Here is a 25498-nt window from a genome sequence, read left to right on the forward strand (position 1 = left end):
TGGTCCGAACTCCGCATTACCTCGAAGGGATCGTTATTTTCTTGGCCTGTGTCGAGAGCCTTCTTAGAGGCCGAGGGTGTTTGGTAGGAATTTCTCATCTTTGTTGAGACGAGATTCCCTAGGTCTTTGGTGTGGTTTATTTTTCGTCTGTTGCCGGTGTAATTCGTCACCTTCCTTCTTAATTTTCCTCCTCTTTTCAGGTGAGGGTCCTCCCCTTGCTTTTCGCGGGGTCGCGTAGAGGTGTGGAGGTGCCATTGAGGAAACTTTTTTCTTTATCCGATCATGTTGGGTGACCAAATTTTTGTCATTGTCAGGACGAGGTCCTCCTTCTGCTCTTGACATAGTCGATCTCAGCTCAGGTTAGGATGAGATTCTCCTTCTGTTCCCGATGGGGCTGTGGGGGCACATAAAGGTCGTTGTGAGGGCCTCTCCTCCCATCGGGTCTTCGACTTTGCTCGTGTCAGGACGAGGTTTCCTCCTGTTCCTAACATGACTGTGGGGGCACATTAGGGCATTGTAGGGCCTCTCCCCCCATCCGGTCTAAAAGAACCGGATCTTCGACTTTGCTCACGTTAGGGTGAGGTCCTCCTCCTGTCCCTGACATGACTGTGGGGGCGTATAAGGGCATTGTAGGGCCTCTCCCCCCATCCGGTCTAAAAGAACCGGGCCTTTGACTTTGCTCATGTTAGGGCGAGGTTCTCCTCCTGTCCCTAACATGGCTGTGGGGGCGCGTAAGGGTGTTGTAGGACCTCTCCCCCCATCCGGTCTAAAAGAACCGGGCCTTCGACTTTGCTCATGTTAGAATGAGGTTCTCCTCCTGTCCCTAACATGGCTGTGGGGGCACGTAAGGGCGTTGTAGGGCCTCTCCCCCCATCCGGTCTGAAAGAACCGGACTTTTGACTTTGCCTGAGTTAGGACGAGGTTCTCTTTCCGTCCCCAACATGGCCCAGGGGGCATCCAAGGGCCGTTATATGGGCCTCTCCCCCGATCCGATCTTAAAATAATCGGACTTTCATTTTGCTCATGTTAGGATGAGGTTCTCCTCCTGTTCCTAACATGATCATGGGGGCACTCAAGGACCGTTATATGGGCCTCTCCTCCGATCCGATCTTAAAATAATCAGACTTTTATTTTGCTCATGTTAGGACGAGGTTCTCCTCCTGTTCCTAACATGACCATGGGGGCACTCATGGGCCGTTATATGGGTCTCTCCCCCGATCCGATCTTAAAATAATCGAACTTTCATTTTGCTCATGTTAGGACGAGGTTTTCCTCCTATTTTTAACATGACCTTGTTTTAATTATTTGAAGGGGTTATCCCCAATCGTAACAAATCCATGTCGAAAGGGAAAGACATGCAAAGTCGAAAGGAATTTTGATTCAAAGCAAAGTCGTGAGTAGTACATTTACAGGTTTCTCGAGTTCCACGGTCGTGGAAGGTCTGCTCCTCCTTGAGGCCCTCCGGTGATGGAGTCGATGGTTCCGATTGGAGGTCGATCTCCGGGCTGCTCCTCCCTCCTTGGCGGTTCAGGTTGCGGCAAGGCCCTTGGCCGATCTTCTCTACCCTCAGGCCGGCGTCGAATGAACCTATTGAGTCGACCTCGCCGGATGAGCTTCCCGATATCGTCTTGGAGCTGGATGCATTCCTCCGTGTCGTTGCACTTCCCGGGGTGTGTGCGCATCCTTTCTGGCTTAGGGAGCTGCTCTCTGACCTCCATCAGTACCTGGGTCTTCGAGGTATTAAGAGGGACGTAGTTGCGGAATCTTCCCGGTGGAGAACCCCGTCGAACTCCGCGGTCCGAACTTCTCTGCCTACGTACCCGGGGAGGAGTATGGACACGCTTGTGCCCGGGAGGAGTTCGAGAACGTGGCCGAGCTTCTCTCGCCCCTTTCTCGACTGCGGACTTACTCGAGTCTCCCACCTGCCGTTCTCTCGCAGTCTCCTCATCCTTCATTTTGAAGGCTTCTTCCGCTCGAGCGTACCCTTCAGCCCGAGCCAACAGATCAGCAAAGTCCCTGGGGTACTTCTTCTCCAGGGAGAATAAAAGGTCATTCTTCTGAAGGCCGCCCTTCAGAGCGGCCATTGCTATCGATTGGTCCAAATTTCGGACCTCTAGCGCTGCAACATTGAAACAGTTGATGTAGGCCCGAATGGACTCCCCCTCCCTCTGCTTGATATTGATGAGGGACTCCGAACCCTTCCGGGGATGCCGGCTGCTGACAAAATGGGCCACAAATTGGTGGCTCATCTGATCGAAGGAAAAGATGGTACCCGGCTTCAGCGTCGAGTACCAATTTCTCGCCACTCCCTTCAAGGTGGATGGAAAAGCTCGGCATAGAATGGCGTCGGGTGCGCCATGAAGTAGCATCATCGTCCAGAAGGCCTCCAGATGATCAACCGGGTCCGAAGTCCTGTCGTAGCTTTCAAACTGGGGGAGTTTGAAGTTTGACGGGATCAGTTCCTGTATGATCATTTGAGAAAAGAGAGGGTCAGTACAAATATCCTCACCATAAGCGGGGGAGCGTGGCGGAGTTCCTCGATCCGCTGGTTCATCTCCTGGAGCCTCCGGTCCAGGAAATCCTCGTGACTACGGGTCTCGAGGGTCCTCTGGCAGAATGGGGGTAGAGATCTTTCAGAGGTGGAGTCGTGGTCGGATTGGGGGCTTTCCACCCTTGGATTCGTCTTTTCGGGAAAGACTGGGCGGCTGGCCCAAGTGGCCCGTCCCGCCGCTGAATTTTGGAGTTCTGGCGATGCTCTTTCCGACCGCACCGATGCCTGCGGCTGCTGCTGCTGTTACATGGCTTGCACAGCTTCAGTGAAGCCTCTGACCTGCTGCACCAGTAGGTCGAATTGCTCCGTTTCAACCGCCGTTGCCAGAGGAGGAGGTAGAGGCTGGGAGACTGGAGGTGAGGCCGGAGCCTAAGATCTGGCCGCGGAGGCCGTGGATCGCCGTGTGGATGCCTTGCGGGGAGGCATCAGGCGAAGATCAAGTGGGGGAAGGAGGAGTGGACGTCGGAGAAGATGACCAGAGGCGGTCCCGTTGAGCGCTCCTTCAAGAATAAGGGTACTGCGAAGGTTCAGCCCCTTTCTCTAGCGCCAATCTTGTTGGTGCAAAAATCTACTTGCGTCGGAGAAGCTGGAGTTGTGGGGGTCACGGTCGCCGTCGGAACCTGCAAAAGAAGTCTAAATCGAAGGTAGGGTTGCTCCGGCAAGACCCTCCGATGCTCAAGTCAGTTCTCTGCCTCAACAAGAATGGAATGCTCGAACGAAAATTTTAGCAAAGTTTTGGGATAGAAAATAGAGCTTGGAGAATAACGTATCTGGGGTCCCCCTTTTATAGGCGGAGGGGGCAACAAACTGATAGCGATGTCTGTAACCGTCTGGCAGTGGGCCGTCCAGAGTCAGGAGGAGTTTGTTGCAGAGAGTAGTGGAGTGGACCCATGGCTATCACCAGGGCGTGCCACGTGCAGTCTGCTACGGGGAGCGGAGCGGCGTCCGTTGTCGCGACTTGCCAGAGAATGGAAGAATCGTGCGGTATCCATTGCAGGAAGTGGAGCAGGATCGTGGCCATTATTATGGCCTGCCAGGGAGTGATGGAGCCACGTGGAATCCGTCGCAAGAGGTGGAGCAGAGTCGTGGCTGTTGCTGCGGCCTGCCAGGGAGTGATGGAGCCGCGTGGAATCCGTCGCAGGAGGTGGAGCAGAGTCGTGGTTGTTGCTGCGGCCTGCCAGGAGGTCCAGGTCTATCAATCGGAGTTCGGCTGGGGTGTTTGGCGGAGAGAGGTGGCTAGCCACCCACCTGAGAGGAGCTTGGAGTCCGACTCTCGCGGGAGTCCGGATGGAGTCTTCCTTCAGTTGAAGTCGAAAACGAGGTCCGGCTCCCGAAGGAGTCCGGGCTGAGTCTACCTGCAATCAAAGTCAGGGATGAAGTCCGGCTCCCTTAGGAGTCCGGATGAAGTTTACCTGTAAGCGAAGTCGTGGGTGGAGCCCGGCTCCCGTAGGAGTCCAGGCGAAGCCTTTCCACAGTCGAGGTCGGGGATGAGATCCGGCTCCCATAGGAGTCCGGGCTGAGTCAACCTGCAATCAAAGTCAGGGATGAAGTCCAACTCTCTTAGGAGTCCGGACGAAGTTTACCAGCAATCGAGGTCGAGGACAGAGCCCGGCTCCCGTAGGAGTCCGGGCGAAGCCTTTCCGTAGTCGCGGTCGGGGATGAGATCCGGCTCCCGTAGGAGTCCGGGCTAAGTCAACCTGCAATCAAAGTCATGGATGAAGTCCGGCTCCCTTAGGAGTCCGGATGAAGTTTACCAGCAATCGGGGTCGAGGACGGAGCCCGGCTCCCGTAGGGGTCCGGGCGAAGCCTTTCCGCAGTCGAGGTCGGGGACGAGATCCATCTCCCATAGGAGTCCGGGCTAAGTCAACCTACAATCAAAGTCAGGGCTGAAGTCTGGCTCCCTTAGGAGTCCAGACGAAGTTTACCAGCAATCGGGGTCGAGGACGGAGCCCGGCTCCCATAGGAGTCCGGGCGAAGCCTTTCCGCAGTCGAGGTCGGGGATGAGATCCGACTCCCGTAGGAGTCCGGGCTGAGTCAACCTGCAATCAAAGTCAGGGATGAAGTCTGACTTCCGTAGGAGTCCGGATGAAGTTTACCAGCAATCGGGGTCGAGGACGGAGCCCGGCCCCCGTAGGGGTCCGAGCGAAGCCTTTCCGCAGTCGAGGTCGGGGATGAGATCCGGCTCCCGTAGGAGTCCGGGCTGAGTCAACCTGCAATCAAAGTCAGGGATGAAGTCCAGCTCCCGTAGGAGTCCGGATGAAATTTACCAGCAATCGAGGTCGAGGACGGAGCCCGACTCCCATAGGAGTCCGGGCGAAGCCTTTCCGCAGTCGAGGTCGGGGATAAGATCCGGCTCCCGTAGGAGTCCGGGCTGAGTCAACCTGCAATCAAAGTCAGGGATGAAGTCCGACTCCCGTAGGAGTCCGGACGAAGTTTACCAGCAATCGGGGTCGAGGACGGAGCCCGGCTCCCGTAGGAGTCCGGGCGAAGCCTTTCCGCATTCGAGGTCGGGGATGAGATCTGGCTCCCGTAGGAGTCCGGGCTGAGTCAACCTGCAATCAAAGTCAGGGATGATGTCCGGCTCCCGTAGGAGTCCGGACGAAGTTTACCAGCAATCGGGGTCGAGGATGGAGCCCGACTCCTGTAGGAGTCCGGGCGAAGCCTTTCCGCAGTCGAGGTCGGGGATGAGATCCGGCTCCCGTAGGAGTTCAGGCTGAGTCAACCTGCAATCAAAGTCAGGGATGAAGTCCGGCTCCCGTAGGAGTCCGGACGAAGTTTACCAGCAATCGGGGTCGAGGACGGAGCCCGGCTCTCGTAGGGGTCCAGGCGAAGCCTTTCCGCAGTCGAGGTCGGGGATGAGATCTGGCTCCCGTAGGAGTCTGGGCTGAGTCAACCTGCAATCAAAGTCAGAGATGAAGCCCGGCTCCCGTAGGAGTCCGGACGAAGTTTACCAGCAATCGGGGTTGAGGACGGAGCCCGGCTCCCGTAGGAGTTCGGGCGAAGCCTTTCCGTAGTCGAGGTCGGGGACGAGATCCGGCTCCCGTAGGAGTCCGGACGAAGTTTACCAGCAATCGGGGTCGAGGACGGAGCCCGGCTCCCGTAGGAGTCCGGGCGAAGCCTTTCCGCAGTCGAGGTCGGGGATGAGATCCGGCTCCCGTAGGAGTCCGGGCTGAGATCTGGTAGTTGTAGGAATCTACCGTTGGAGAAGTTCTGCCGTTGGCGGAGTCCGGAGTAGTTCGGATTGGAGTTGAACCTGGCTGGAAGAAGTCTGGAAGGGATTCGGGGAGCAGCTGATAGTCGTAGAAAGTCGGCTGTCGGCGGAGCTTAGTGAGCGCTTGGGGCGGTTTAATAGATAACTGGGGGAACTCATGTTGAAGGAGCTCGGATGGTGTAGTGGGAGTTCGTCCGTTGGGAGAATTCGATCAGCACTGTGGGAATCCGGCTGTTGGAGAAGTCCGGGGAGATACCATCTGCGGTCGAAAGCCGGAGGAGTCTCGGGAGAGTCAATCCTGTTAAGAACTTCGGCTGAAGGTATTTTATACCCAACACAAATAATATTACAGTAAAATTTTTAAAAATTTTGATTGGCATGTTTGGTATGACAATTAGATTATCGGTAATATGAAATTAAATTTTCAAAATACCTCCAATAATTTTGCTTTGGTGCTTTTCTTTTTTCTGATGAAAAGTAACAAAAATGATGTGGGTGCAGTGGTGGTACAGAGAAGTGGCAAGCTGAGAGGTATGGAAAACCTTGAGCGCTAGGGGGTGGAGAGGGAGAGAGGACGGGCGTGTGTGGAGTCATGGGGGTGGTGGGGATGAGAATGGAGAAGCCACAGGGGATGGTGGGGGATAAAGACAGGATTCACAAGAGACAAAAGAAGATGGAGGAGCTGCGGACTGGGGGCGCACACAAAGAGGAGTGAGGAGGAGGGTCGGACAATAGATTTTATATTATTTTTTTAAAAAATAATATTATTTAAATTTTTTATTATAATATCATCAAAGAAGTGATAATCTGGATAGTCACTCCTCCACAAGGCAACCCAGATTGCTTTCCATGAGATAATCTGGATTGCTAAGATAATTTAAATTATCATCCAAAAATTATATCAAATACGGTAATTCAGATTACCATATTAAATTATCAGCAATCTGGATAAATTCTCAGCTACTAAATACAACCTTACAGGGTTCTTCCGTGATCCGGCTCAAATAATAGATTGCACAACTTGAAACTATGTGCTGGTTAGGTTTGCAAGATTTAGCATCGCATGGCGTTTTGAGCAAGGAATCAGATGATTTGATTCAATAGATAGAGCTTATTGTGATTCACCTTTGGTTCCATGTAATACGAACACAAATAATTTAACACAAGTATTCTTCTCTGGTATGGTAATGTTCCCAGTTTCGGCTAACTATGGTTAAAATTGTGCCATGTCTACGACGAGTTCTGGTCAATATATCTTTTTTTTCTCAATTTTTAATTTTTATTTTCAGAACATGGTTTTGGATCTAAATGTATTCTATTGTGGTTCTCTTTACCTAAATCTAGAACACAATCTTGTCCATTTTACGCTATGACATGATCTAAGACAAAGATTCGTCAGAGGATCACGGGAACATGTAGTTGCCTTAGACCGATCATAACCTTCCAAATTTAGGTGATGCAGGGATGGACTCTCCCCTCTCGGAAAGGAAAGTGGCTTTTTACCGTAAAAAAAAAAAAAAAAAAAGTTCCCATTTACTGCCAGGGTACGAGATGATGTAAGAACTCCATGGCTCAGATTTAATGAATCAGTCTAATAGTCACTCACAACATTATCTCTTTCCTCCATGTAAACTATGCAAGATGAAGAAAATATAGTGGCCGTGTCAATATGATTCTAGAGTGGGGAATTGATCAAATCCATGTCAACTCCGCGTAAATTTGGTTTTGTAGAAAGCTAAACGTGATCTATTTGATAAAATGGACATGAAAAAATCAAATTAGATGAAGGATAGGAAAAATCATCAAATTAGAAGACAAGACAATCCAACCACCATGATTAAAAAAAAAATTGAGATGGTGAAATGTGACTTGATCTGACATCCTACCAAGTCCATCGCCAAGTGTAATTTAAAAGAGGTCGGTTTGTGGACAACGGTGGACACAGATGTACATACCACAGGAAATAACAATACAATTTTACACCTGTATACCCCACCACCACCCTTCAGAAAAAAAGAAAAAACAGGAGAAGAAAAAAGAAAAAGAGTTACGTTTAAAAGAAGCCACCAAGAGCTGAGCCCACGTTTTGACCATCTCCTGCTTGATATTTTCCACGTTACTTGGTCATGACAGCAACTTCGAAATCATGATTCGCGAGATGAGTTTGGATAACCAGAGTTTTGACTGGTTATAAGTTCAAAGCTATCTTGATTCCGGCTTAAATAAGCTTTATTGATTTGTTTATTAATGATATAATTTAGTAGAACAAGATATCACGTTATCACCTCATATTTTCGTGCCGGGAGGTCACCTGAACCACTTATGGCGTTATATGACGGTTGATGGAAATAGGAAGAAATATAAATTATAATTTCAAAATGAATCTACCATATACCATAATTTTTTCGGTGGTAGGAATATATATAAGATGAGACCGGGCACATACGAATTGCTTTCACCATACGTGTATTTTTAACGTATTAAGAAGGCATTGGTATCCATCAAAAGCAACTGCCCCACCATCATACTTTTAAACCCTATTAGCTAGTGGTTGGATTGTATTTTTCGTCCAAAAGAATGATTCATCTTTTTTTCGTGATATTTACGCAATAGCTGCCATGGGAACTCTGCATGCAGACGAACAAAAAAGTTCGAACTGCTTTAAGAGTTGTGTGATGCATGATCTGATAGTTGGTGCCATGAAAAAAGATCAACAACTCTTTTACGCAAAAAAATATAACCTGAACTTACTAGTTAGCAGCCCAAACGGCAAATCTGTCTCTTTATTAAGATACCATCTTTTTAGGTTTTACAAATTAGTTCTTGACGAGACTGAAGTAATTTCTGACAAGTAGGCATGTGAAGGCAAGGGAATTCGTGGTGCCACCCAGCACACTGCTCTTGTATGGATTATATACAGCACTTCTTCTTCTTCTCTTTTTAACTTTCTGAGTTCACAAGCAGCCTGTGATTTTGGATGAACTCTGACATGGATAATTCTAGCTAGCCCAGCTACCATTCTTTAAAAATTCTAAACTATTTATCGCAAGGGATTTTTTTTTTGAAAAAAAAGCGACCCGAACGGCAAAGCTGTCTCATTATTAAGATGCCATATTCTTTGGTTTTACCAAAGTAGCTAGGCGTGTGAGGGTAGGAGAATTCGTGATGCACCCACCACTCTGCTCTTCTATGGATTGTATGTGGCACTTTCTCTTCTCTTTTTTACTCTATCAGTTCATAACCATCCTGTGATTTTGGATAAATCCTGACATAGATAATCTTCGCCAGCCCAACTACCATTCTTTGAAAATTCTAAATGTTTATTGCAAGGGATTTTTTTTTTTTGTTTTGTTTGGTAAAACATTTGAACTTATTGCAATTGGGTTAGAATCGGTATATTTAGCATGTTATATTAATTTCTACCTTCGTATGATATGATGGTGCATTGGTAAAACAAGCATTTCTCATCTCAAGTCACATGCAGCTCATGCGAGTACAAGGTAACCCTCACCGCTGTTTATACTCGTGCCGGGTTCTCCTCTAGATTCTACAAATATGTTTTATTAATCAAATATATATTTTAACTTGAAAAGTCACGAGCTAAATATGCCCGGGGGCGAGGGTGGTGGTGAGAGAAGCAAACATCGTATAACACTACGTAACTCTGTTGATACACATTTAGATTATTGTATAAAGCAAGATTTTAAGTACTAATGAATTTTTTATGAGAAAAAAGAGGATTGGAATATGATCGACACTCCAAAACTCCATCTCCAAAAGAAAGTAATAAAAAAGATAAGAAAAAAAAAAAGAAGGCTAAGAAAAATTTAAAAAATAAAAAAAAGGAATAAGAAATATAAAAAAAAGAATGAAAGGAGAAAAAACAGAGATAAAGAAAAAAGAATGAACAAAAAAAATAAAAAATAAATAAAGAAGGAGAAAAAATAAAGATATATACAAAAATTTTGATCAAAATTATTATCGAAACAAAGATACATCCTCTATTATAAATAAATCAAGACAATGCTGTCCCACATAATTTAAAATTTTAACATAAAGTATGATTTTTCTATGATATATGACGGGAAGGTTTTTTTGATATCAGATTTGGGCCTTGGATCATTTAAAAAAAAACTAAACATACATTAAATATATTTTTAGGTAAAATTTGAGAAAATAAAAAACAAAAACGGAGAGTTTTATTTGTAGATTCTCTGTAAAGATGGATGGTAGCAATATCTGCTGGTGGATTGTTTGACCAACATTTAATGCTCACACACACTCTGCTTTCTTCCTCTGCTATCGAAGGCCAAATTTAGGCCTCCGTATTAATTGGGATAACACGCCACGCTGGCCTTTGTATTTCACAAGGCCAAATTTAGGCCTCCGTATTAATTGGGACTGCGTCAAATCCCACGGTGGATAACACGCCACGCTACCCTTTGTACTTCACCGATTCCCGATCGCGCGCTTTGTGTTTCACCGTGCTATATGCTCCGGGATTTGATTTCACCGCCCTTCCACATCATTCCTCCACGGGAAAGAAACCTTTCTCGTTATTTCCTCACTCCATCACTCTTGAGATGGTGGTCAATCCAGGTGAGGAAAAGGAGAATAAAAAATTAAAGAAGAAAACAAAAGCCAAGAAAGAGGCAGAGTTCTACCGGGTCTTCTCCTACTCCCCTTTAAATACAAACCTAAGCCGAAGGCTGCTTCTCTGTCCTTGGACTTGCTCTGTCATCTCTTGAGTTTGGGGTGTGTGTTTGAGAGAAAGAGAGATGGTAGGGAATGGAGAGAATTCGGGTGCTAATGGCACGCAAGAGAGGTCTATGGAGGAGGGAACCGCTGGATTTCCGAGAGAAGAAGAGCATGCTATTCTAGACCATGGCTATGAGAATTCTACCACTGTCCAAGGCTGTGGCTTTGGTCTCTCTGTTCCTTTCCTCCAAAAGGTGTGACTTCTCCTCCTATATTTTATAATTGCATTCATTTTTTTCATTTATTCTCATTTGCTCACTTCTTCAGATATGTAGTTTCTTTGTGTTAGTTTGTTTTTGTTTGAGATTCTTATTTCCAATGGATTGGATTCTCTGTGCTTCAAATTTCCACTTGATGACAGAGTGACAAAATTCTTTTCTCATTCTTTCCTCTTTGAGAACGAATCCTAGTGTGGTTATAAGTCTCCAATAAATCTATGTACTGGTGTGATCTGTGTCTCTGTTCTCGTGCAAATATGTTGTGCTTAGAAGGCATCAGCGAGTTCGACCATTCTTGCTTTCAATCGTTGATCAACTGGATTTGACTCCCAACCGCATCATCATTTATTAAAAACACTAGCATCCAACTTCACATCTAATAACTATAAAACTAATGATAAAAGTTTATACCTTGTTTAGGTTATTGATTACAAATTAATAAAAATGTTAAATTAAGTATTAATATATGATCCTATGTCATTCGTGAGAATATAAAAAATAATTAGTATAAAAGAAAAAATAATATTTTTTAAATATCAAAAATGTAAAAAAAAATTATAAAGTTGAAATACAAGATTCTCTAGTGAAAAAAAATAAAAAAAAGGTCTAAAATTCTCATTAGTTAAGGAAGGATCCTTTAATGAATAACTAATAAAGATAATTTTAATAAGTAAAAGAAATAAGCAAAGCTTAATTTCTAAGAAAAAAAAGGTAAAAAAAAAAGGTAATAAGAAATAAACAAAATACTTAATATAAACAATAACATTTAGAGTATAAGATTTTTTGTATTTTAGTTAAAATTAAGAAGCCATAAAAGAAAAAATATTTTTACTCTACAAAATTGAAATAGAAACGAAATATAGGAAACATGAAAAAAATAAAATATCTAACTATAAAAATATTAAAAGGACTTGAAATATAGATTAAATTAATGAGAAACAGATACTTAAATATAGATATTTAATAATAATATATTATTTTAAATAAAAATAAGAAATAAATTAGCAAACTAAAGAAATATCAGGGAAGGATTGTGTTAAAATAAGGATAGAGAGGACTAAGACCAAGCGGTGGTGTTTAGATATGTTCATTGGCTGGGTCTCGGATCTAGATTCTATTCGTTTTTAATCGGATTTTAGATTGGGCTTATATAAATTTTGATATTTTTTAAATTCAAATCCGACCCATGATCAGGTCCAGTGGCGATTCATTTAGAGCGAGAGGTTTAGGCATGAATAACAATAGGAGACATACAGGTAGGATAAGAGTTCCAAGGGGTTAAACTATCTTTTAGCTGGGGAGAAATATGGGAGGATACAAACGTTTAGATGGATAAAGATTAAGATAGATTTGTTACATAAGGAGATTGGAATGTAACAAAGAAAGAAAATTCTGTCTTCTGCATCTACCCATGCAGTTGATTTATATTTAATAAAGTTTCAAACGAACTACTAGCTTAGGTAATAGGCTGCACCACTTGGAACTATGTGCTGATTAGGCCTGCAGGGTTTAGCATGGCAAATCGTATTGATCAAGAAAGAGTTGGGAGATTTGGTTCGATCAAAAGGGCTTATTATGGTTCACCTTTGGTCCCGTGTTAGTACAGACACAAACAGTTTGACACAAGTAATGTATTTTTTTTTAGTATGGCGAAATTTAAATGCTTGAAGTTAGGCATAATTTCGGCTGACTATGACCAAGATTGTGTCACGTCCACGAGTTCTTATCAATGCTTCTTCTTTTTTTTCTCAATTTTTAATTATTATTTTCAAAACATGGTTTTGGATCGAAATGTATTCTATTGTAATTCTCTTTACCTGGATCTAGAGCGCAATCCTATCCATTTTACCCTATGACAATGACATGATCCATGGGTTCGTCAGGGCCCACAGGAATCAGATGCAGTTGCTTTGGACCGATCATAATCCTCCAAATTCGGGAGACGTAGGGAGGGACTCTCCAATTTCAAAAAAGAAAGTGCCTTTCTTTTCTTTTCTTCTTCTTCTTCTTCTTTTCTCCTTCTTCTCCTCCTCCTCCTTCTTCTTCTTTTGACTAAGACAGCTGTTCACACCAATGAAGTATAGGTACATCCAAAAAATTAATTTTTTTTTACTATTTAAAAAATTATCTCAAAAAAATATTTTATTTGCCGAAAGCTGTAAATGGATCCGATTGATCTGTGATCCGATCTGCATAGACCTGATCGACATAGATCTAATCCAAAACATTTTAAATGACTCATAGATTCATGTCGGATTCTAAAATTAGATCCATTTTATTTTTCGAATTGAATTTATATTTATTAAATTTTGATCCGATCTGATCTGTAGAAATTTTTAAATTGATTTCGATCTTGAGATGAATTATCCAACCAAATCCAATGAAATCCGAACCTAATACAAGACCCAAATAAACCCAATACAAAATCTGGCTCTGATTATCTTTTTTGGTTTCATTCTTCTTTGTTTATTGAAGTTGAAAGCTCAACTTCTTTTTGTTTCTTTTATTTCTTTGTTTATTTTTTTTTATTCCTTCAGTTCCTTAGAAGGTGATCCATTTAAACTTATATTTCTGCTATTTCATCAATCTCATTTAAAATTTTAAATATATGTCAAAAAGAAATATGATGAAAATAGAATTGAAATATTTATTCATTTAATATTATAGAAGTGATAGAAGTATACTAATTTAAAAATAGATAAAATATAACTCTCTGATTTTTTTTGTACCTTCATTCATCCAGACTTATACACAGATTGATAAAGAATCATGATTCTATTGATTAAAGATTGTTGACTGTCATCACTAACTTTTCAAATTATATCAAATATATTGATATTTATTTTTATATATTCTCATTAGTTGGATCTTCGTACTCATTTTAGCATCATAAATTTTATTAAAAATATCAACAAAAATAAGAACATAAATAGAACTAGATATTGATTAAGAACAAATAATAGATTCAGTATCTATTTGACAGTCTAAAAATTGGTATATAAGCTAATAACAAAGAGCATATATTGAGTTTACCAAAAAAAAAAGAGTATATATTGAAGAAAAGCAAGTCCTTAGATACTGTTACTGCACAAAATAATGTCATGGTAGCCTTTATTTGGTATTTATTGATCTTGTTATTTATAACTCGAATCCGAATTGATTCGGATCTGGATCTGAATCGAATCCATATTTTATAGATCGGAATCAGATTATACATGGATCCGATCCAACTCAAATGACCTGTTGGATCAAGAAATTTGATTATAAATCTGATTCGATCTGATCTTCTATTAGGTTGGGTTTAGATCTAATATTCAAATCCGATCAAAAAATGAGAACAGATAGATGTCACTTATGATCCGATCTGATCCAATCCATTTGCACCCCTATATTTACCACTAGGTTGTGAGATGGCTCTAAAAATTTTAGACCGGCCAACGAGAGGGCTCATGAAACGCACCACCCAATGCTCGAGAGTTGTTCGGAAGCATGTTGCAATGCATGAAAAGTAATCGGAGGTTCCAGGCCTTGGACTCTAATCAGAAAGTACTATTGCAAGCAAAAGATAAGAGGGTGGTCAAAAATATAGGAGTTAAAAAGAGGAGAATTGTTAGACGGATCAGATCCAACGAGTCCGCCCGAAACATAGTGATCTTGTTATTATGATTATGTTGCAATCCTTAATTTTTTTTTTTTTTTTGGGTAACAATTGCAATCTTTAATTACCAAAATAAATTACTCTCCCTTTTTCAGCAGAGGCAGTTGGATTAGAGTGGGGACTTGCGCAAATTTGACTTAGTAGAACGCTAAACAGGAGTCATTTGACAAGGACATGGAAAAAATCAAATTGGATGAAGGATAGGAAAAATCAAATTAGAAGACAGGACAATCCAACCTTCATGATAAGAAAAATTGAGAATGGTGGAATATGCGACTTGATCTGACAGCCCACCAAGTCGACCTAGAAATGTAATTCAAAAGTGCTAGCTTTGTGAACAGCGATGGACACAAATATATATACCAGAAAAAATAATAATATAAGTTTATATTTGTATACCCCCTATTAGGGATGCAAATGAGTTAAATTGTTAATGAATTACTTGAGTTCAACTTGATTATTATCAATTTTGAGTAATTCGAATAGTTTTTTAAGTCAAACTTAAATAGTAGGATCGTCGATTAAAAAATTTACAAACCTACACAAATTTATATATTTTTAATAATATTAATTTTATTTATAATATATATTTTATTATATGTATTATTAATAGAATGAGGATTGATTTTGAGCTCAGACTCAAGTTGGAGTATGATTCGATTGATATTTGAGTCGAATCAAATTAATCTCTAATTTTATCTATTTTTTTATCGAATCGAATTCAAATTTAAAATATTAAAATTTAAATAATTTCAAATTAAATTTTAAAATTAAATATTTTGATTCGAGTTGAATTTGAATTTTTAACTATCAGATTCAGTTTGAATCAATTATGCCCCTACCGAGAGAGAGAGAGAGAGAGAGAGAGAGAGAGAGAGAGGAGTGTGTGATGTTTCGCAAGGAGCCGCCATGAGCTAAGCCCACGTTTGGACCATCTCGTCGTTGTTAGGTTCCACGTTATTATGCGGTAATGGCAGGAACTTTGATATCATGATTCATGAGATGAGGTTGGGTAACCAGACTTTTCACTCGTTACAAGTTTAGACCAGTCTTGTTTCCTGCTTAAATAAAGCTTTATCGATTTGTTTATTGATGATATAATTATTAATACAAGATAATCACGTTACGGCCTCTTGTTTACGTGTCGGGAAGTTACTTGAACCCGAGGGTGTAATTCCTTATCGTGAACTCGTCCGAACTCCAAAACCAATCATACCTTTATATGACAGCTGATGGAAATGGGAGGAAATATAAATAATTTCAACATGAATTTACCACAGAGCATAATTTTTTGGGTGGCAAGAATATAATTGCCACATCAGGAGAAAAGAAGCCGGCCTCCGATTTTATCATAGTTTCTCTAATATCTATTTTCTTACAAACATAAAAGTTAAAAAAAAACTACTACTAAAATCATCAATCTCATGATTAAAAAAAAAACACATCGTTCTCTATATTTTTTTATTTTTAAAATATATTTTTTATCAATATATATTATATGGCTAAGCGATATATATCAAGTAAAATAATCATTAGATAAATCAAATATATCTCTAAGTAAATTGATATACAATTTATAGAATATGTAATTCATGTATATATAGGATATTGTCAGATATTGCAAACTTAGCAAATTAGTAATCGAATAATTAAATATATATTTTTAAATAAATTGATAAATATGTTTTGAAATATTATATTTATCAGCACACACTACATGATCAGATGATATATATTTATCGACTTTTTAATACATACCACAAACTTTTTTTAATATATATCCAGCAGTCGTCTAATATACATCTCTAGATAAAATGCTTGTTATAGAAATTGTATATCAATTTATCTGAAGATATGCATTGTATTAACAAAGCTTGTAGTGTATATCAAGAAATCGATAAATATATATCATTTGCTCATATAATGTGTACAAGTGAACATGATGTTCTAAAAATCATATATTAATTTATTTGAAAATATGTATTAGATTGCTAAATGACTAATTTGCTAAGTGTGTCTTATTTGGATGTACACTATTACTAGCGAACACTATATTTTAAAAATTATATATCAATTTACTTAAATATATGTATTGGTTTACTAAATGACTAAATTTGCTTAGTGTATTTTATCCGGTGGTGTAGTGTGCATTTATAAAAAAAAAATTATATTGAAAATAAAAAAAAAAAAAGAGAATGTCATGTATGATCTCTTTTCTTTTCTATCGGTTCAAAGAGAGAGAGAGAGAATCCATTGGCAGGAGAAGTTTCTAATTTTTAAACTTTTGCTTCAAGACCGGCAACCAAGAAAATATAGTAAAATAGAAAGCTCACTCTATATTTTCTTCTATAATGTTTGTCCCATATAATTTTTGTTCTATTTTTACTATTTATATACTTTTAGTATATCCTCCTTCAAACAAAAAGTATTTTTAATATGAGACGGTTAAGGATTTGTGGCTCGGACGGGTTGATCTATGTTTTCACGTAAAGAGGATGTTGTCCATTTCAATCATATGAGAGAGAAGAGAGACTCTAGGCAAGATTACGGGAGATGCATCATAATCCATCAGAGGTACATTGGCTCCTATCTTGAGTGTATTGTTGCGGTCAAATATTCATGGTTTGACATATATGATATTATCCGCTATGGTCTATGAACCTCATAATTTTATCGTTTGAAAAATATCTTACATAGAAAAAATAATTTTTTTCTATATAAATCAAAAAATTTTTTGACTCACACTTAATATGATACTAATAATATCTTTCATCCTATATCACATTACCTTTCATGCCGCTAACATAGCTATTTATTTTATAATGATATACCGAGATGAGTGCCCGATGAATAAAGCTCAATGAGCTAGGATCGGTGAGGTTATGGTTTCTCGTCAGACGGTGTTCTTGTCCTTCAAAAGCAACTGCCACCATCACATTTTTAAACCCTATTAGTTAGTAGCCCAAACGGCAAATCTGTTCCATTATTAAGGTTTTAGAAACTAATTCTCGATGAGTCTAAAGTACGCTCTGAGCAAAGTATGCAAGTGAAGGCAGGGGAATTCATAGCGCATCCAGCGCCAAACGTCTCATCAGCGTCCCGTGATTTTATCTGACACGGATGTCTTACCATCATCAACCCTCGTGCTGGGTTCTGCGATTGCAGAAGCTGAGTTCTGCACGTGCTTTGTTAGGGGTTGTTGTAAGGCCTATCTAGACATTTGACACATATTATATATATATATATATATATATATATATATAGACACACGTGTTTGTGTTTTAGTTTTAAAAATAAATTAAAAATATGATACACCCAATGCACGACTGTTAAAAAAATTTATTAATTGAAGCACCTGCGGAGAATGGAAGAAGTGAATATTATATAAGATAAATTAGTGAGAATTTTTCGTTTGAGTTTAAAATTAAAATAAAAAATTTAATTAAATTTTATTTAAAAATAAATTTTCAATTGACATAAATGATCAAATTGTCCCTGTAATTATAAATTAATATTAGAATAACACTGTGATATTAGAAAATAGTACTATCTTATTGTAATATAATACTATTTTATTATAAAATAATACTGTCTTATTATAATATAAGGATATTACGAAACAGTACTTTCTTATTATAATACAGTACTATTTTATTGTAATATAATATTATTATAAAACAGTACTGTAATATAACACTATTATAAAACAGTACTATCTTATTATAAAACAGTACTATCATATTATAAAATAATATTGAGATATTAAAAAATAGTATTATCTTATTATCGATCAGTACTGCATTACGTATTATAAAATAATATTATGATATCAGAAAATAGTACTGTCTTATTATAAATCAGTACTGTATTATTGTAAAATAATATTATCTTATTATATAACCATATGAGGGTATAAAGGTATAACGGTTATTTCAGTTAGAAATAGAGAGTTGCTTTTAATTTATGTTTGAAATGGGGAGCTACTTTTAATTTAAACTCATGTTGGATGCTACTTTTAATTTGAAACATAAAATAAAGATTTTTATTTAATTTATCATATCATATATCACATCGTAATCTTATTGATTCATGCTCGTATTTATTATATAAAATACCATCTTAATTTTTTTATTAAAAGCAAGATATTTTTTAATATCTGATTTGGGGCTTGAATAAGGATAAAAATTGATTGGATGATATATGTTTGAAAGTTCTATTTTTATATCCAAATTTAAATTTAAATATCCCATTAATATTCATATTTAAATCTATATCTGTTAAAAAATAAAAAAAATATTAATATAAATAAATAATAATCTAAACCATATCTAAATATCTGCATTCATTTATAATCTTGTTTAATTTTATATATTCATAAATTTACTATTAATTTGATCTGTTATATATTTAATAATATTTTTATTTCATGATCATATAAATTTAATCATCAAACTTATATTATATTAATATCTTTCTGATTTGTATTTTTATTCATTTAAAATAAATATAAATATTTATTATATTTTTAATTATTAAGTATTTGAAATAATTATGAATATGCTAAATATATTTTTTGATAAAGTTCGAGAAAAAAAATTACAAAAAGGGATTGCTCGCGGATTGTCCTACCGGCATTCAACGCTCTCATCCCTCCCCACTCTGTTTTCCTACTCTGCTGTCCAAAGCCAGCTGCACGCCTTCACACCTTCCATATTATTCCTCCATTATAACGGATGTGGTGGGATAATGGTCAATCCAAGTGGAGAGAACGAAAATAAAAAATTAAAGAAGAAAACAAAAGCCAAGAAAGAGGCAGAGTTCTACCGGGTCTTCTCCTACTCCCCTTTAAATGCAAGCCTAAGTCGAAGGCTGCTCCTTTGTCCTTGGACTTGCTCTGTCATCTCTCAGGTTTGGAGTGTGTGAGAGAAAGAGAGATAGAGAGAGATGGGAGGGAATGGTGAGCATTCGGTTGGTAATGGGACGCAGGAGAGGTCTATGGAGGAGGGAGCCGCTGGGTTTCCACTAGAAGAAGAGAATGCTATTCCAGACCATGGCTATGAGAATTCTACTTCTGTTTCTTTCCTCCAAAAGGTGCGACTTCTCCTCCTATATTTTATATATGACGGTATTCATTTTAATCCATCTCTCAAATTTTTTAGAGATGGATTAAATGAATACCGTAATATGGTTTCTTTGTGTTTGTTTGAGATTCTTATTTCCAATGGATTGAATTCCCGGTTTCTCAAATTTCCACTTGATGATGGAGCGACAAAATTCTTTTCTCTTTGAGAAAGAATCCAAGTATAGTTATAGGTCTCCAATACATCTATGTACCGTTGTGATCTCTGTCTCTGTTCTCGTGAAAATATGTTGTTCCTTGGAAGGAATTAGCGAGTTCGACCATTCTTACCTTCAATCGTTCATCAACTGAGATTTGATTCCAAACCGCATCATCATCTATTAAAAACATTAGCATACGTCCACCATCTAATAACTATAAAAGTAATAATAAAAAGTTATATCTTGTTTGGGTTATCGAATACAAATTAATAGAAATATTAATTTAAATGTTAGTATATGATATTATATAATTCATAAGAATATAAAAATTAATTAGTAGAAAAGAAAATAATAATATTTTTAAATATGCTAATGTAAAAAATATAATAAGGCCAGCTGAGCTGTTAACAATTGTTTTTTTTTTTTTTCCGAAAAAATTAATAGCAATTCCTTTGGTAGGACTTTTGTTTGCGTGTTTTCTTAAAGAAGAAGAAAGAAGGTTTCCAAACGTATAAACAAACTCTAGTTCCTTTTCTGATGTAAGGGGTTGGACCGTTTCTTTTTCCATTTCATTATTCCCCATCAGTAGAAATATGAACACGACAGCATTAGCAAGTGAAACTAGTTGGAGTATGTCCTCTTCGATTGCTACGGTAGAAATTTTTTAATTATGAGGGCCTGGTATTTTGAAGCTATGGTTGCAGGTAGCTGGCCTACACCCTGATCACTTATGAACCAATTCCATTTGCTTTTTTTTTTTGCAGACTATTTATTAACCATCTCTCCATGCTGGCAATTGTGATGCACATAACTCAACCAACTTTGATAGAGATGGTGATTGTTTTTTTTTTCCCCACCCAAATTATGTGCAGATACTTGCTGAAGTGTTTGGGACCTACTTTTTGATATTTGCCGGGTGTGGCTCGGTGACTGTGAATCTAAGCAAGGGCACTGTTACATTCCCTGGCATTTGCATTGTTTGGGGGCTGGTGGTCATGGTTTTGGTCTACTCGGTCGGCCACATCTCTGGAGCCCATTTCAATCCTGCCGTCACCATTGCCTTCGCTACGTGTCGAAGGTTTCCATGGAAGCAGGTGTTTGATCGAACTCTTAGTCCATATGTTGAACAATTCCAGCTTGCTTGAGAAAATTCTATGCTTTCTATATGACCACCATTTATTATCTCAAATTATGTATCCCTTCCACCTTACGTTCATGTAGGTGCCGGCATATATATTAGCTGAATTGATGGGATCGACCCTTGCAAGTGGTACACTGCGGCTGTTGTTCGGAGGAAAACGTGAACTCTTTCCGGGAACCATTCCGGCCGGCTCGGATGTGCAGTCCCTGGTGCTTGAGTTCATCATCACCTTCTACCTCATGTTTGTGATATCTGGTGTAGGCACTGACAAAAGAGCGGTAAGACACAGCTCTCAAAATGATGTAAACATGGATGAAACTTGTGGCTTTTGATTCTGTCAGCCAAATTAGCCTTCATTTTTGAAATCAAATGACCACAAGCTCATTCAAAGAGTTTTGAATCACTGGTCCATTTGATTAATTTGATTTCTTTCAGTCTATCTGTTGCCGATAAGTTGATAGTGATCATATTTGACCGTTTCTATTGTCCAGGTAGGAGAATTGGCTGGGCTAGCAGTTGGAGCTACTGTCCTACTAAATGTGCTTTTCGCCGGGTATTCAAACATGATCAATCAAATCTACAATGAAATGTTTATACATACATACATACACATACACACGCATATATTCACACATTTATATGCACATACATGTACACATACATGCATTCATTAATACACATCCATATAGAATTGTGTTGCCAGTGCAGAAGATCACATTGCTGGATATAGCATGTTTAGGTCATAACTCGTCTTGAAATGCTTTTAGCCCTTCTTGGTTCAAACACGAACACATCATACATGCTTTTCCTGAGAAAGCTCAAAGTAGCATGAATTATGAGCCTGATTAATTTTTGTGACAGCCCTATATCAGGAGCATCGATGAACCCGGCAAGAAGCCTAGGCCCGGCCATCGTGTTTAACCGATATGAGAGCATATGGGTCTACATGGTTGGCCCTATCTGTGGGGCAGTAACAGGGGCATGGGCGTACAACCTCATCCGTTTCACCAACAAGCCCTTGCGTGAGATCACCAGAAGTAGCTTATTCCTTAAAAGCTCGGGCAGGAACAACTCCAGATAAAGAGCATAAAGTTCTAAGCAATCAATTATTTTTGTAACCCTTACATTTTCCTTCTTCCATAGATATCTGCAGAAAGAGTGCTCTCAGTGGCAACGTGTGATGCAAGTTGGTCCGTGGAAGAAGGCTGTATTTGTTTTTTAAATATGATTTCTTAAATTTATTTCGCTTTCTGCGCGTAGATCTCTGGTTGAGTTTGGAACAATTCTCAGATTCCTTGCAAATCTTATTCTAAGAGGGAACATTTCTAATTCTCTCTATTGAGAAGACCATCTGTATAGATATATAAATATTGCGGGTGGGTGATCTGATAACCAGCAAACCTATAATCTTATGGACCAAGAGTCTAAAAACACTAAATTATCATAGACAAGCATTTCACCTTCATAATGTGGCACCGACCTATTTTTTAAAGATCAATGTGAACTTGATGAGGGCGAATGTTGGCATCGCTAGAACCACCAAGTTGTCAAATAAGATCCAAGATTTCCTCACCAAACTTTTTGGCAGATAATTCGCAGATACTTCGTAGATGCTTTTTTTTTTTTTGAGCAAATTCTTAGTAGATAGCCATCAAAATTATACAGACAATTCTTGTTCAGAATATCCTCAGTTCCTTATTATCTTTTCTTTTTTTTTTTAATGTATTTTCTTTTCTGAAAGAAGGAGCAAAAGTAAAACCTTTGGATTGATAACTCCATGGAGATAATAAAGGCGGCATTTAATAGCAAAGAGGCCTTTCAACTGCTGAGGGAAATTAGAGGATTAGTATTGGATTTATAGGAAATTAGATATCTTTTTGGGGAATATCTTCACGGACCCCCAGGAGATCTCACATATGTTTTTTCTGGGGGGCACGTGTATCACAATTGGGAGAATCCAGCTCTTAAACTATGTCAAGCCGACAGCCCACCCCATGTTGCAAATGAGATATTTTATATCGTCCAACGGTCAATAACTTTTGGTAGCTACCCTATCAGAATTTCAGGGCTTGTCTAAAGTGGAGTTTGATGCAATTAAGAGTTGGGGTTGCAGTCCGACCGAGTGTCGAACAAGATGTGGTCAAGATAAATTCATAATAGATCAAAATTTGTTGACTTGAATCCAATTTATTTATAAAATAGAACAAAAATTCACATCCAAATTTTGCTATTTTATTAAATAGATAATCTAACTCGATCTATAATAAATTGAATAAGTTAACCAAGTTAAATGATTAAGCTTCACCATTCTTAATTAAGAGGGGTCTAAGATATATATGCTCACCTAACCCAATAATTCGATGAATACCTTCTCCTGCCCCTTAGCTTACCTAGACAATTCCAGTTCAAAACATAAAATAATATAGGTGATCTCAAAAGTGTTATTTTAAAGCCTTTCTCGACATTAATAATTATTTTGAAAAAAAATGCACCATAAAAGTTTCCTCTGAAGAATTTAATTAGAATAATGTCATCATATAGAATCTGGATTGTAAATGGCAAAGAACAAGAGTGTCGCTAGTGCTAGGTAGACCTTCAAGCGTGCAAAAGAAATTCTTCTTTTGTAAAAATGCCGTCCAAAAGACCCAATTCAACGTAGTCCTTTGATTCATGACGGCAATCCAAATTGTGGGTTTCTTTTTAATTGTTTTAGATTTTTTAAAAAAAAACTTTTCATCTTTTCTTTCCCCCTCCAAGCAAAATCAGATTTCCAGCTCCAAAAAATAATTGGAACCGAGAGCAATTAGAGGACTGGACTGACTGGTCCTCTAAATTTCTCATGGAAAATATGCAATACACTCATTTCATGAGGGCCAGTATGGCATTTATTTTTGCTTTTGTATCTTTGTTCTCTACAAATTAGAGGAATACCTCCATAGAGGTTAATGTTACGGATAGCATTTGCATTAAACTTCTACTATTTCTTAATTTTATTTTCCCTCTTTGTGAAAGCAAAAAAACTATGGTTACCGAAGCATTGAAGATTTTACAAACAACAAAAAAAAAAAAAAAAAATCACCATACATGCATGTTGTTTAGTCTAGTTAATTTTTCTTCTTAAATTTTCAAAAATAAAGCAATACCAAAAATAGCTCTAAATATTCAGTCTAGGTTTAGGTTTAGACAAAGCAAATACTTCAATTTTATGCATTTAAGTGCTCCGTTGAATGATAAGATGGATGCTTTTGTCAAACTTCTACACAAGGAAGACCATGAACAATGACTAAAAGGAATTTTTGTTCTTTTATCAAAAAGAAAAAAAGGAAATTTTGTTTTTTTAATTAGAAATGCTTCCACAAGGACAAGCGTCCGACTGTATTAATATACACATGCATAACCAAACCTCACCAAAACATAAAAGTAGAGAACAAGAGATATTAATCTAAGGTTGCAGTGCCAGGATCTGCGATCACTATTGGAAGAGGCTCATATTTCACTAATCACATTCACTTTACAAAGTTCAAATAATAACTGCTCTTTCATAGATATTCCTCAACAGTTTGTGTCCGTACCATTCAATTACAGAAGGCCTTGCACCGAGAAAGAAGGGGGAAAACCAGAAAAGGGAGATGAACCACAAATTTTATCACTAAGATCAGGCTGATACAGCCCCAAAAATTTTCCATGCCAGCGTGACATTGCAAAATAGGGAATTAATTGGTTATAAACAAGCTACAATAATGTATAGCATCTAATTTGAGTCATATGAGCTACAAGCATATCATCATTCTCTGAGCCAGGGTCTTCTTGTGCTACAGTGGGGATCACTTTATCCCCATCCAAATAGAGGATTGTATAAGTTTTCTTGCTGGAGTCAAGCCTTCACATCATATATTCTGAATAGCCTCTCAAACTTGTCATCCTAGAAAAACATAGATTTCATGTGATTGCAGGGGCAATCAGCTTTCAGGTAGTAAATAAGCCTCCAGGTAAAGATATGAATGTCAAAAAGTAATACAATGAATCATGTCCGAAAGAACCGTTCAAAGATTGTTACCCATGCTTCAATTTGTATTTTCTTCAACGAGGGATACATCTCAAGTTTTTCTTGGCTAGCGTCTAAGTATGTATCTCATGTATACAACTGATTCTTATATTCTGATCCTGTGCTATTAGATTAAAATAGTAGAGAAAAATAACCAAAAAGATTGTTACCCTTGCTTCAATTTGGATTTTCTTTTCACCCCTCCTCTTAAAGAGTCTGCTTCCATTGAAGTTGAACTTCTCTAAAATCTTTACTATTGCTCAAGTTTTTATTTATTCCATGAATTCATTAATCAGAGCAGATAAACTTTTGTTATCCAAATATTTGATCTCTTTTGATTTCCAATGTTAAGTGTGGATTATTTTTCGTCTGCATATAGACTTCCAGCAACAATAGAGGAGTCACTTTTAGATACATTGATGAAAGTATTAGGATCTGATATTTACTGTCCGATTGAAGTATGGATAGAGCCAAGCGTTGCAATTGCAATACCAAAACTTTGGAAGAAACTACTATTGCTGAGCTGTAAGACCTTGAAATTGCCTAGTGAGCTTACCACATAATATTAATTTTCTTATATTTGCTTCCAGAAAAATCAATATCTTTATTTGTTGATATATTTGTATATTTTCTTAT

General features: G+C 38.6%; 1 protein-coding gene across 2 annotated transcripts; it reads left to right on the forward strand.

Annotated features, from left to right (window-relative positions):
• Positions 1-10495: 10495 nt before the first annotated feature.
• On the forward strand, positions 10496-22068 carry LOC140859083 (aquaporin NIP1-1-like). 2 transcript variants are annotated; one of them, XM_073260464.1, is made up of 5 exons: positions 10496-10714; positions 20549-20770; positions 20898-21095; positions 21309-21370; positions 21679-22068. In XM_073260464.1, exons 1-5 carry the CDS (start codon positions 10541-10543, stop codon positions 21896-21898), a joined length of 876 nt encoding a protein of 291 aa, XP_073116565.1. In that variant the 5' UTR covers positions 10496-10540; the 3' UTR covers positions 21899-22068. The 2 variants fall into 2 exon arrangements, with proteins under 2 accessions (XP_073116565.1, XP_073116566.1); XM_073260465.1 differs by lacking the exon at positions 10496-10714 and adding an exon at positions 19203-19487.
• Positions 22069-25498: the final 3430 nt, after the last annotated feature.

Source organism: Elaeis guineensis, chromosome 7, assembly GCF_000442705.2.
Source record: "Elaeis guineensis isolate ETL-2024a chromosome 7, EG11, whole genome shotgun sequence".
Taxonomy (NCBI): Eukaryota; Viridiplantae; Streptophyta; class Magnoliopsida; order Arecales; family Arecaceae; genus Elaeis; species Elaeis guineensis.